This window comes from Lingula anatina, chromosome 9, assembly GCF_051362555.1.
Source record: "Lingula anatina isolate TDL-2025a chromosome 9, LinAna3.0, whole genome shotgun sequence".
Classification (NCBI taxonomy): Eukaryota; Metazoa; Brachiopoda; class Lingulata; order Lingulida; family Lingulidae; genus Lingula; species Lingula anatina.
In genome coordinates this window covers 3961796-3975923 of record NC_141775.1, presented here as the reverse complement: position 1 = coordinate 3975923, position 14128 = coordinate 3961796, and the positions used below count along the sequence as shown (strand labels likewise).

At 36.1% G+C, this 14128-nt stretch overlaps 2 protein-coding genes across 6 annotated transcripts in view; one reads left to right on the top strand and one right to left on the bottom strand.

Moving 5' to 3' along the window:
- LOC106178173 (receptor-transporting protein 4-like) overlaps positions 1-7757 on the top strand; it is a 48343-nt gene extending 40586 nt beyond the window's left edge. For all 5 annotated transcript variants that reach the window (XM_013561272.2, XM_013561264.2, XM_013561256.2 and 2 more), the window contains 2 exons: positions 2728-2898; positions 3588-7757. In XM_013561272.2, the coding sequence (XP_013416726.1) occupies positions 2728-2898; positions 3588-3752 (336 nt within the window). In that variant the 3' untranslated portion in view covers positions 3753-7757. The remainder of the gene's footprint in view (positions 1-2727; positions 2899-3587) is intronic.
- Positions 7758-8053: 296 nt separating this feature from the next.
- On the bottom strand, positions 8054-14068 carry LOC106178199 (uncharacterized). The gene is made up of 4 exons (XM_013561308.2): positions 12550-14068; positions 9822-12312; positions 9011-9208; positions 8054-8795 (listed from the first exon to the last, which is right to left on the bottom strand). Exons 2-4 carry the CDS (start codon positions 9856-9858, stop codon positions 8641-8643), a joined length of 390 nt encoding a protein of 129 aa, XP_013416762.2. The 5' UTR covers positions 9859-12312; positions 12550-14068; the 3' UTR covers positions 8054-8640.
- Positions 14069-14128: the final 60 nt, after the last annotated feature.

The following is a 14128-nucleotide window of genomic DNA, read 5'->3' as shown; positions in this document are numbered from 1 at the left end:
TTTAACATTTGGAAAAATTATGGTTAGGGGTAATAATTTTTCTTATAAATTACTTAAGCCATGCATCCTGAATTTAATTACGTAAGTATTAACGTTATATAGTGTTACCGTTCTTATTCTTGTTATTCTCTGGGTGGTGGAGTATGGGCGGGGGTGCCGTGGGTGGGGGTGGGGGTGGGGGTGGGGGTCGGATGTGGGCGTCACAGGGTTCTGACACTTGTGTGTAGGCATCCACCCGTAAACAAGTAAATATTTGTGGCTATGAAAGTTGAGTTGAAAACTATAAGTTAAGGACACCAAAGGGCAGTTGTCACATCAATAAAACAATATACTCAAACACCATGGAACAAACCCTCAGGCTAGCCTTCTACCATGGGGACATTCGGCACAAAATTGGACAAAAGGGGTCCTACCTGGGATTGAATGGCAAGGCGTTCCTTTGGACAATCAACCAAATATTCTCTTTTTCCCCGTGATCATGTAAAGCAGTTGGCTTTGTTTTATTATTATTTACTTCATAATTCATATTCTATTCATTTAGTAACTGGCGTCCCATAGGCTGAAGTGCATATTGATTGTGATAAAATATTGGAATATACACGTTTATAACTTATAAAGGTTAAATCTGTTGATTTAAACTTTGAAATTGGACACTTGTTTTGAATATTTTCACTTTCGCTCTCGACGAAAATCAGGAAGCTAGCAAGGAAATTGCTCCCGGGTTGCTTTCAAACTAAAACGTCAACCTCAACGCGGAAGGCAACACATCTATATCACCTCAACATTTGACTACAGAGCGTCCGCTCTTTCTCTTTTAAATTTGTTTGCGGTTAAACTAGTTTTTCTATTATTCTTCACGCTTCTGACCTCTTTAGTTGGAATGACAAAGAGAAAAACTGTCGGGCTGTCAAAATATGGTGGACTGTTACATGCACCTTTTAAGAGCGAAATTAATATTTTCATCGTTAAGACATTAATATAAAATGTAGTTTTATTTGAAGAAAGTATTGAATGTTGATATTCTAACGAAAATGGAAAAAAAAGCTTTTCTTTTTTTTCCTGTTGTGGGTCAGTTAGATAATGAATTTTAAGCCCATCTCTGATTATAAAACTAATCCAATTGCTTTGGAAATTTGGTATTAATTCAAAATGAATATTTGTTATTTAATAATTAAGACTAACTGATTATAAATTAATTCAGTTAAAATTGTGATTCAACTTAGGTAACGCATCTATTGAAATGTATGGCAAATGATATATTTTAAAAGCTTCGGATTTGAAGCACACGATCCCAAAAATTCTGACATCATACAGTTTATGTGAAAATTCCAAATTTTGTTATCAATTCTGACCATATGGAATTTAGTGTAAATACGCAGCAGCCATCATAGGGCCTATATACCAGCGTTGGAACAAATTATCTAGATGAAAAAAGGTGTAGTTTCATATCATGTTCTGATTGTTAAGTATGGGCCGTTACATGACATACTGGTTGTAACATACAGCCGATATTGTGTAAGTATACTGGCGTATAGGTTTTGAAATCTCGCTTTAGCTAAAAAAATAAATAAAATAAAATCAGATTAAAAAATAAAATAAAATAAATACCATCAAACTTGTGTTTCCTACGTACTGTGTCTGCAGTATTCTTTTTGTTTTTTTGTTTTTTTTTAGATCGAGAGTTTTGTTCCTGCTTAAGTTAATCTTGTGTTCCTAGATACTGAAATTTTCAGCTGCTTCAGACCACTTTGCTTTTTTAAACAACTGAAACCCATGGTATTTTTTAATTGAAGCATTTCCCTAGATAATCTTATGATATGATTTTTTAGCTGTGATTTTGCATGTGATTTTGCCTCTTTTTTATTTCCTTACATTAATTTCGACCTTTCTTTAAATTCGAAACTTCGCTTGGCAATCTCTACTTGCTGTCATAGCAACCGGCATTGCCAAGCAACGTTTGTTTATACCCTCATCACACCCGTTGAGTGTCTCTGAAACATACTGTCCAATTTACCTATAACCAGTCTAATTATAGTCAAACTATATTCTTAATATTTTCCTTATAAATGACTGCCGTTTTACATACGAAAGCTAAATAGATACTGGTAAGCACTTCACTTGCATTGCATTAGGAACTTTTTTTTTTGCTCACCAGCACCTTTATTCATTCATTCACTTATTTATTTTCTATTCTTTACTTTTCACGTTTAAAGACTTTCATTAGCAATTGAAAATTTGTTCATCTACCGGTACCAGGGACTAAAGTACATTTTATGATGCATTATCTTGTGTCCTGTTTTGTGGTTTTAGGTGTTCTAAGAACGCTTCACCTGAACGAAATAAGACCCATATTAAACCCAAGCTTTCTTGGAATTGACTTCTAAAATTAACTGCAGCTCAAATTACATTCACTTTGAAAAATCTACAGTAAGGATGAGGCAGTAAAGCTATATGATTTATTCTTAACTTTTTTTTACAATTTTAAAGACCTTGTCGTGCCAATTTCATAAGGATATTTTATTATTTTGTTTCTTACAGTGTACATACAGGGGTGGAGCCTAGTTCGAAAAGTGCTTTTAATCAATTATAATTCGAATCAAGAGTTTACTTCTTTTTTTTTTTTTTTCAGAAATGTAAACGCCATTGAAGCAGCATCAAAAAGTCGTATATTAAGTCATCAGATAAACAGATTTATATACAATATTATTTAATTCATCTTTCTTTAAGGAGTGCGGTCACGGCTGGACCAGTATGAAGGGACGCGTGGTCTTCTGGTTTCATCTGAACGTGGCAACCAACTCCGGCTATGTCCTCTTCAAGCTGTACGGGCAACAGTGCAACCGATGTAAGAGTGAAAAGTTTGAACACGCCATGTGGTACCCGGAGGAGGTCATCAAGGTCGGTAGGATTCACACCAGGTTTAAATTAGACCCGTTCTCTGTTCAGAGACTTAATTGTTGGCTGTGAATAATTTGTGAAGAGTTCATTTAAAATATTGCGTGTTATTTATTTATTAATTCATTTCTTTAATTTTAAGTTAAAACTTACTTATGTATTTATTTATTTCACATCGTTTCTTTGTCAGCACTTGAATAAACGACAACCATGTAGTTTTTTAACTGTTTAAAAACAAAAAGCTGGCGACCTAAGAAAAAAACTTCCTCACTTCGTCATGTCTTACTCATGGTGTACAGTGTATCCTGTTAACATCCTGTTTGCTATTGAAAACAAACAAAGTGTCGTATTCTTGACGCAGATGTTATCAGTTTAAAAAAAACGCCCCTGGGTCTGCTACCACGTTGAAACACGCCATTTCTAATTGAACAAGATATTGACTAAAACTACGTCCGAAACATCCTGGTTGGAGATCATGTTTCGGAAGACGGATCGAAGACGACCCCCCCCCCCAAAAAAAAAAAAAAAAAAGAAAAAAATAAATAAATAGATTAAATAAAATTAAAAAAGAGTGAGAAAGAAATTTAAAAAAATAATAAACTTAATTTTAAGTTGATAGCATTATTATTATTATATGTAATTTCCACAGCCTTATTACAACAGTCACCTTAACGTCTCCATTTCCTCTACAGGTCGTCGGCAATGTGTACAACAGAGTGGGACAGGTGTATTACGGCTTCTACCGCCCGCCCCTCCGGATAGACAGACGACCAGGAAAACCCAGAAATCAGCACAATGCCGAGCTCTGCCAGGCGTGTAAAGACGGACTGTGCCGGGAAGAATGGACGTTCAGTTAGTCACCACAATAATGTTATTATGTTATCTCAATATGGGAAGGTCTGACGTCTCATTATGCCATTAAGTGAAATATTATGTGAAAGCTGAAATATGCGAAATGTTTCTTCGACTTTTTTCTTTTTTTTCTCCATTTCTTTATTTATTTTTGTTATTTTGGGCTTTTTCATTTAAACCATGACATGTATTTTGTTGATGTTAAAATATGAAGATAATGTACCGAAAAGCGTCAATGTGTTAGCATCATTTGGAAAAAGGCCGTCTGTCGTCTGCCAAATAAGGGGTTTCCATGGAGATGGCATTGCCATGGAGATTTAGCTCAAACTGATATGGATTTGTCGAGTAGATTTCATCGTCTGTCACGCCTGGCTTCCAAATGAAAATGGTGCAATGAAAAGAAAGCTTTTGCAGCGACCTTAAGTCGGATTGGCGTATACTTTCAACGACAACATCTGGAGCTAGCTACTTGTAATCTTCCTCGTGATATACAGAGGTCACAGAGAGGTCAAAAAGAGGTCGTACGGGGTATTACAGACGTCACTCTGATCTTGTTTGGTTGTGATACTTCTTAGTAGATGCAGGAATGATATTTTCCCTACTATCGTCGGATTCCAACTTTTGGGAACCAAAAATATCTTTGGCTTATGGGGCCCCCTGCAGGGGCGGATTTAGGGCGTCTTCTGGGTCTTCCGGAAGACGGTCAGATTTTCAAGTTTACATTGACGGGTATCTATTTTTTTTCTGTCGGAAGACGGTCAAAAAGGGAGGATAGATCAACAAAGAAAATTTGGAAGACTGTCAGAAAATAACTCTGGATCCGCCCCTGCCCTGGACCCCATGCCATATTTTCCCACTTTTTTGGCATGAAATGCCAGTCTCATCCCTGTAGATGTAATTGAACTAATGGGGATGTCATATGGCTTCGACCCGTTAAGGCTATATATATATATAATCTTAGTCAACATTTTACGACATTTTCACATTAATTCTCACACATTCATACGTGATGATAATAAAATGGTGTCTGGCATGTTTTTTTTTTTTTTTTTTCTTTTTTTTTTTTTTTTTTTTTTTTTTTTAGAAAAGATTATGCCTGACGATAATGCATTGCGTCCGCATTACCATTTTGGTTGAGAAGCCACGGTGATTGCGGTTCTTTCTGAAATGTCATGGGCATCTTTTTGTCCTCACAATTTTCCATTTAAATGGCATCTTCATAGCATGTGATATTATTGAAAACTCAATCACTTTTACATTCCCGTGGTTTTGCACACGTGAGAGCAAAACGTGACCAAGTGTGATACTATTTTAGATGTATTCAACCGTTTTAACCGAATGCCTAAATGTGTATAATTATTGTATACGTACATTCGCTTTCCATTTTTGCCAATACCTTAGGTGTGTTTTGACAGGTTTTGATTTCGAACCGTTTTAGTGTTAGCATGAGGGAGCGGCGTCTCTAGGTGCGTTTCCAGTCAAAGTATGACGACTTATCTTAAAACGTGCTATCTTGTTGAACTGTGTGGTTAAGGTTTTTTTTACAAAACAAGCCAATCTAACGACATGTGACTTACCTCAAAACAGGAGGATTAGGTTGTTTTTCAAACGGTGCTAAGTAAGGCCGTTGCAAGTTGAATGGAAACGTGCCTCTACAATCTTGGAGGTCGACGCTAAAAAAACCTTTGAGTGGTCTTTAGTTCCCTCACATTGCGTGACTTAATTTTATTTTTGCTTGTTTTTTTAGGTGTCAGTGTTTTAAATGCAATCATGTTTGGTGCGTTTACACTAGTGATGTTTTGGATCGGTTCAGAATCAGAGGCATAGCCATCTAGCGGGAGCTTTTGCTTGGTTCAAATAACGTAGTTCAACAATCAACAGACAGAGATTAAGTAGAATTTCTTTGTATGCGTCCGGGGCAAAATAAGGCTTTAAGAAATTAAATAACTTGCGTTGTGGTTCTGAACCGGTTCGACTACTGTTAATGTTTAGCAAGTTTAATAAGTGTTATGTACGTTTGTCGTCATCTTGCATTGACTGTCATAATTGTACATAGAATCCATTTTCAAAATTGCAGCTCAAATATTTATTTTCGATAAGTAAAGCTAAATATGTCTTCATAACAGCGCTTTTATTCCACTTGGACACTTGTTCATAATTTACTCAAGCGAATTGTTGATTTTTTTACCAAGATATCTGCAATAATATGCTTTACGGGTATACATGAAAAACTGTCCTAGTTTAATAAAACGATAATGTATATTCCAATGTCAGCCTTTATATTATAACTATATTTAAGTCTAGTAAAAAAGTTTTCATTTATGATAGATCCAGATATTAGATTTACCTGTTTACTGTTTCGCCTGTTCACTCTGACAGACTTGGTCATAACTGAATTACCTGTTCAGGTGAAGGTGAACAGGTAATTACCTCAGTCTTGATGATGACTTGTTAGCCCCTCTCGCCCCCTCCCCCAGGGTGGCTTTGAGAATGTCATCATTTGAGAATGTCAGAGTTGAACAGACGAAACAGTCAACAGGTAAATCAATTATCTGGATCTATCATAAAAGAAAACATTTTGACTATCAAAATTGAGATCCTATGAAACTATTTTCACATTTATATTTAAGTATGTTTATTTTACTGCTATTTCTTGCTTTGTAAAATTAATTTGATTTATGTTTTGCTTGACACTTTGGTGATAAAAGGATTGAGTTCCTGTTTTTCAAGTTTATTTCTTTGAATTGAGAAGGTAATTAGTTGTGAAATTTTATGCTTTTAAGTGTAAGGTATGAATGGGCACGCAATTTAAGGGCAGTTTCGTAAGGCTTCGGATTAACATGTGGCAAATCCCACTCAGAAGTTGATTGTTTAGGAATAGTTTTAATGTATGATTTCCAGCTCGAAAATGAAAACAGAAAATCAACAGGGGGATAATTCATTTTCCCCAAAATCGTCATATACTGGTTTCATATAGAAAATGCATCATTCATGAATTTATATTGTGTGTATATGCATCCTATTGGTATTTGCATCACATCAGTCGTCTTTCATGTTTAATTGTTTTTAATATTGGTACGGTATGTTATAGTTGTGTATCACGGGTTGTGTTTCTAGTCGACTTGTATCGGCGAACCTTATTGCGTACTGTCTCAATAGATCGGGTCCTCAAGGTACAAGTTGGTTTTGGCCGCATGGAGACGGTTTAACGCGACCGACTAGAGCCTCGATGACAAAAGCAATTAGTGTAACGAAACTGAGGGTCCGTGTAACAGAAGGTCCACCCTCCATATAGTTAAAATGGTTAGGGTTAGTCTGACCTAAGTGGGTCAAAATCTAGGGCGAGGCTCACCAGCACAAATGAATGGAAGCGGACTCTCTGTCATGGGGGGCTCTCTGTCACGTTACACCAGTTCTCAGGATTATGATTAGAAACATGTTGAGCCGTCACAATTCGAATTAAAGCACCACCATAGGTGCACAAAAGCGAGGGTGAAGGTGTATTTTTTTATACAAAACCAAATTAGAAATGTAATTTTATTCTGCAGTGAATTTGCAGAGTTGCTTTGTACAGTGTACTGAGAACGACGCTGCTCCACCCTGTTTGTCTAGTCGTCACCAGTACCAAAGTGTGTTGATTTTAGACAGATAACTCGCTTTTGGCACGACGAACCTCAGGGTGTAAAACTAAGCAATGGCCTTAATAGAGAGTTTCCGGTGCAGTTGGGGTACGACGGCTAGATTGTTACGTATGTGCAAATGTATCCAGTAACGCGCTACTCTCTTCTAGGTCAATTAATCATCAAGACCGAGGTTATGTAGTGTACTTTCCCTCTGGGGGAGTTTAGAGTGCCTGATGTATGTGTGAAGATTCTAAATCTTAATTGACACAATTTTATTTCATTGTTGATATTTTTCGCTGTAATATATTAGCAGCTTCCGTGTGTCCGTGCTGCATTTGTGCCGCATTTCTGAGTATTTTGAAATAAATGTTATTTTGAAAAATGAAATATTGTTGTGGCTGTAATTTTGTTTATTTATTATTATTTTTTGTTTCATTTATTATTCATTTATTATTATTATTTATTTATTTATTTATTTATTTATTTATTTATTTATTTATTGGCAATTGCATATACAGTTTATTTTTGGGGCGTCGCCGACTGAAAGGAGAAGGATTTTAAATACTTCTGTTTCTTTCTAAAATATATTGACAAAGATTTGATTTTTGTGGCAGCGTCACATCAGGGCGACTGTTATGCCTTTTAAGTTTGGTGTTGTGTATTTAACGAAGACAGAGTAATAATTTTAAATACATATTATTTATTTCTCTTTTCAAAAATATATTCTAAAACTTAAATAACTCCTAAAACCGTATTTTGCCTGTGCGTGTTATTTATCATTGTAAGCGAGTGATATCTTATCACAGACAAAATCAAAAGGTGTTAATATTTACTGCAGCAAAATATCGGAGCGACATCTCGGTTAAGGTTGAAGATAATGTACATGTACGTCGCTATAAGAATGGCGTTCTCTGTCTCTGTATCTTCTGCAGTCACGTGCTGACCAGCATCGGGTCAAATGTCGTCTTCTCTCGTGGAGACCTTGCATACCGCACCGAAGATGATTTTCGAGGGAGGCCAAAAAGAAAAAAATCCATACTCGGTCTTGTGAACGACGCCATACTACTCAGATTTTTTTTAGTTTTTTTTAATCCTTCCATCCTGTGCGTCCGATGAATTCACAGACAATCACCAATTGCATTCGCACAGAGCATTTTTGATCGATGTGAAGCGTAATTTCAGGTCCAATATTACATGTATAAACTCACACAGCGTATTCCTAACAGACACCGATAGAACTTATAGTTTATGCTGAAAAGTTTGAATAGAGTCATTTCTTAGCTTTATTTCTTTCCTCCCGATTTTCGGCCTTCTGATGTTTGATCCCATGGCCAAATATTGGAGGGAGACTAAGCTCCTCGGATTCTTTGTCGCAAGAATATTTAGCGTCGTTGTGGGTGTACAGGTGCTTTGTGTGAAGTTTACCTGGAAGAAGAGTGGACATGGCGTCAATATGAGAGAGAGAGAGAGAGAGAGATCAAAAATGATAGGCCTACACATTTATGTTTAAATTGAGAGGGAGTAAAAGAATAAAAAAACACAAGCAAGCTGACCAAAGCAGACATTTTACATTTTAAAGCGACAGTTGACATATAAAGCAGAATCATTCTCACTCGTCTTTGTTGACTGCGAATGCTTACCCCATTGAGTGGCGTGAGGCAGGTCCGGCAGGCAGGGACGAGAATCTACCGAGGCACGGTCTTGTGTCGAAGCCATACCCTGAAGACATGTAATCCCCATCAGTGGCGTGGAAACAGGCTGTGCGCTGTCTGACCGAGTACCTGTCAGGTCTCTACTGGGATGCCCCCCACGTATGTCTGGTAACTTGAGAGGCTTCGCTGCAAAAAGATCACGGTAGTTTATTTAGCCTCTCATATTCTCATATTAAGAGATACCTTGCGTGCATCGGTATGTTGGCCTATTACCTTCTCTACGGACAAAAAAAAAAAAAAAAAAAAAAAATGGACAAGTGGTTGTAATTTTTAAAAAATTTTTGCTATTTATATAAAATGATTGGATGAAGAAGTCAGTTTATTTATAAAATAATTTTCATTGTATAATTTTTCACCGGTTGGAGCAACTGGGTGCTAAATAAAAATGATAGGCCCTCCAGAAGAGTATAAACATTCCCGTGAAAACAAATTGCTAATAAACTTATTGTTATATATAAATACACTTATTTATTTATTTATTTATTTATTCATATATTTATTTATTTATTTATTTATTTATTTATTTATTGGCACAACATACATTCTGTAACTTCTTCAAATAAAATGTCGGGGATTAGGCTACATTCGTGAATATTTCACTTACCAAAAGATTTTCATCGATGTGTTACAAAATTAGTTAAAATAGTACATTGACAAGACGACATGTCTTTACAAGGTATGCGGAAAACTTTCGTTTGTATCTTGCACAGGACTCAAGCACCGACTTCGTTTCACCTACCTTCCGCTTCAGCCGGAAAAGAATCACACATACGCATCCGCTCACTGTTGTACAATATCCCTGGATTTTTCTACATATAAAATATTATATTTTTCTACACATAACACACGTGCATCGTTAAAAAATAGTACACAAACTAAATACTAGAAGCTCTGTCAAATTTACGTTACACGTCTTAAGACATGTTGCCGTTCATGATGCTGACGCTGGCGGCACTGTTGTTTATCAGGCGTTTGTGCCACGGGTCTGGAGGTGAGAAAAGATAACAAGACGTAAAGATAAAACTAATACAGAGAGCTCTGTGTTGGTGAAGGGTTCTTGGAAGAGATGACGATAGGTGTGTGTGTGTGTGTGTGTGTGTCGGGAGCGGATGGGGGGGGGGCGTTATTGCGTTAATGTTTAGTTTTTTTAATGTTGTGATTGATGAACCAAAAGAATGACAATTTAATGTATACAAATTGAGAGAGCCTCCAGAAAATAGGTGGCGTATAAAAACGTAAGATAATAACATGACAATATCACTGCCATAACTTGCTACCAACTAAATACATAAAAGAAAACCTTTCATGTATTGGAGTAAAGCGAGATATGTATCTCATTATTTTTACCAGTAAAAGCTAGTCTCTCACGGCTCTGTTTTGAGCTGCCATTGAATTTTTTAAATCAATCCCACACCTACCAAAATAGTTTTTTTTACCTATCAGCAGCACGTAGTATTAATTATCACAGTTGATTTCCTTTTTAATCTTATCTACAGATCAAATTTATTTTCATTTATTATATTTTAAGGGTTAGGGTAACGGTTATGGTTAGAGTTAGTGATAGGGTTACATGAAGGTTAGGGTAAATGTTAGGAATAGGTAATGGTTAGGTTAGGGTTAGGGTTAATATTAAGGGTTTGGTTTAGGGTTAGTGTTAGGGCTAGGGTTAGGGTAAACGCTAAGGTTAGGGTAAGAGGTTAGGGTACTGTTTTATTTTTGGACGTAGTCGGACAGTAGTACCCGATTTAGGGGCGTGGCATGATACACGGAAGCGTGCATGGATGTAAAAGAAATCCGAAGCGTCATCATCACCATCCAGTAACAAAAAGCCAAAAATTGCTATCTTCTCGGTGGCATTATCAGAGAGAAAAGTCCTGGCAGCAACCAGATGAGGTCAGTCGCACCACCGTTGTTGTGACTAGACACTGACATTAGGGTTCTTTGTAGCAGTTACAGATGATAATTTGGAAAATATGGAGATTCAGAATATTGCCTTTTATGGTTGTCAATGTATTTTTATTTGCTTCAATGGCGAATTCAATTAACGAACTGATGTCACAATGACATCAAGGAGACTATTAAATGTTATTAAAACACAATTTAACCCTTATTTTCATTTAGTTGTCAGAAAAATACGATAAAATTGATGAAAAATGATTTGGAACAAAACGTTCCATATTTAATGTCAAGTATGTCTTTTGATACAGGAATACCTAAACTTGGCTTCACAGATCTAAAATAAATGTAAAATTAGTAAAATGTAAATATTAAAATTACAACGTAAATCTATTATTATGTTCAGTATTATTACATTATCATACAAATCATATGTACTGGAATAATATACAGTATGTATAGCTATTCATTTACTTTCATCGCAACACCAAAGACTGGTATTCAACAACATAATTAATCAACAAAATTAAAACTAGAATTTGTACCCCCAGATTATGTGATTACTGGTAAATAGCCTGGTATAAGTTAAGTGTTTATTTGGGGGGCAATGTTAAAAGCTTTGACACAGAAAATTAACAAAAGATTTTCCTACAGATATGTAAGAACTTTTTGTTTGTCCACATGGTCAAAACCAATTCATTTTGTGAAGTAAACCACAGCAGTTGTCGATTAAAGCGAAAGCCACCTCCTGCCCTTGCAAAGATACGTGGTATGATTTGTCACTGTTCCTTGAATAGGGGCCTTCTTGTCACTTGATATATTCCCTAGGTGTAATGTTATTTGCCTATAACTCATGATGTCCATTTTGGCAGTCTCAATTTCTCGTTTCTCCACGCCCAGTGTGATAAGACTGGGAGCAATGCTGTTCCACAGTTTTTTAAATTCCAGTTCGTTTACCATATCGGTGCCTCTGTGTACTAGTTGATTCCTGTGGTACTTGATATTTATGATAGCCTCTATCTCTGGTGTCAGAAAGAGGTCTGCTTTTGCTTTAGCTTTTTCTGAGCAATTCCAACCGTACCATTTGGCCGGGACAGTAGGATGAAATTGGCGGATCAGAAAAAATAGCAGAGTCACGTCCCAGTCGTCCATGTTCTGCACAGGTTGATTGTTTGGCAGGAAAAGCAGGTCATGTTTTGATTTGGGAGCAAACCTTTTTAATCTGTATTTGAAATTCCGTTTATTCCGCGTCAGAAACTGTTCCACTGTCTTTCCATTCTGAAGAATTGTTGTAGTGAAGTAATGTCGTAATGCGACTGCTCCCAAGTGCACTGCTAAATGATAAAGAACAGCAAAATTAATATAAACACACATTGTTCAGAAATTGATCAAAATGTGTATTTCATTTCACAAGAATATCCCCCCAAAAAGAGGGTGTTTTAAATTTTTGGACTACCAAGGTGGACTGGATTTGGTAAGATACATGTGTACCTGGATTTTCAAGTCATATGCGATCTTGAGCTATGCACGTATCACATGAACGATTAAAATGAAGGCACTGGTAAGCTTACCTTTCAATTAAAATTTCAGCTCACCGTTTTTATGATAATATCCGGCGTTTACTTCAACATTCGAATAATTTTCTGTAGTTCGTGTACACCCTCAACGAGGAATAGACATATGTAATTTCATCAAAAATGTTTGACTTCAGAAGTTGGTATTTCTCATGGAATTTTGCAGTTGTTTACGCCGATCTATCGTCGGTCGGTTGTATGAAGACATATATACTTTGGCGACTGCTGACTCAGCTAGTTTCCTTATCGCGTAAATATTTAAATTTAAATTCGTTTACACTAATCTTAAGTTCAGTCTGCAAAAATTAGGTCACAGAATAGTCGGGAATTCGAAGATTACTCGCGCTAAAAAACTGTGCACGTCACCATTGCTAATTTGAAACATTGCTGTTTTGCATGTGAAAAAATCTATTTGGCCTCAGTTTGAGCTACAAATGTTGCAGCGAACGTCTTCTTAGCGATAGTTCCCATTTAATATATAAAGGGGTTTGTTAATACTAGAGTAGAAGACCGTATCATTGAAAACGCCGACCGCACTGCGCCAAGAATAACTGCCCGGTTTCCTGATTGTGTTGGACTGCATTGCATTTGATCGCCGTATTCTCCAACGCAATTAATCTGTGCTGTTCCCGTGCTTCATTTATTGATGCCGCCATTCTATTTCGCGTCCTCAAGTCAGCAATTTTCTTTAATATTCCTTTTTTTCTGGAGGATATCTTCATCACTAGTGTGTGTTAAATTGGTTTATGATTAAAAGTTATTATGCTTACTTATGATATTTTACAAACTGGACTCTTTAAATGTATACTTTCTTCCTGCATTTGTAAATACCCAAAAGCTATTTATGTATAAATACATAATATATGAGGTATGTCTGGATGTGTATAAACAGCTTATCAAAATATTGTTTATTGATTTATTGATAATAAACAGTGGGCGGATTCAGGAATCAAATTAAATTTTGATGATGTGATGTCCTGGCGCAGCAATTTCTGAAAATTAAGGGAACTGTATTAAATGATGCAAGTGTATGATATCAGATAAATCACAAATACAAAATAATCAAAGCAACAAATAGTAGCATATTCTTATTCCTTCACCCATGAAAACCATAAATAAGTCAATTTCTACCTTTATAGAGTAATCCACTAGCATGAGTAATCCACGGCCAAGAATAGATAAAAAAAACCTTTTCCTGTCCAAATTGGGTCCTTTGAGTAAATGGAATTTATTTTCTTTCAAAAGTGAAATTTCAGTTTTGTTTGAAGAATATCAAATGTGTGTGAAAACTTTCAGATAAAGTCTTAATCTAACCGATTAAATACATGTACAAAATTATATATGCATTTTGTGGGAATCTTTGAAGTCACTTCTTCGCATCAATAACTAGACTCATAAGTAAAACCATCGCATCATTCCACCAGAGTGCACTATGAGAATAAGCATTATAGTGATTAGAAATAGTTTTGAAACATGAACAGTCGTTATAAAATTGTAGAAATAATTTGGGGGGGGGTTCGAAAGAACCATCCCTTTTGTCAGGAAAAGGTCCATTTTGGATAAAATTTTATCTAGG

Coding starts and splice junctions, on each gene's coding strand:
- LOC106178199 (XM_013561308.2), bottom strand. CDS start 9,858: ATGCGTATGTGTGATTCTTTTCCGGCTGAAGCGGAAG. Junction 9,209..9,821: donor TTTTCCGGCTGAAGCGGAAG/GTAGGTGAAACG, acceptor ATCTTTTTGCAG/CGAAGCCTCTCAAGTTACCA. Junction 8,796..9,010: donor GCCTCACGCCACTCAATGGG/GTAAGCATTCGC, acceptor CTCTTCTTCCAG/GTAAACTTCACACAAAGCAC.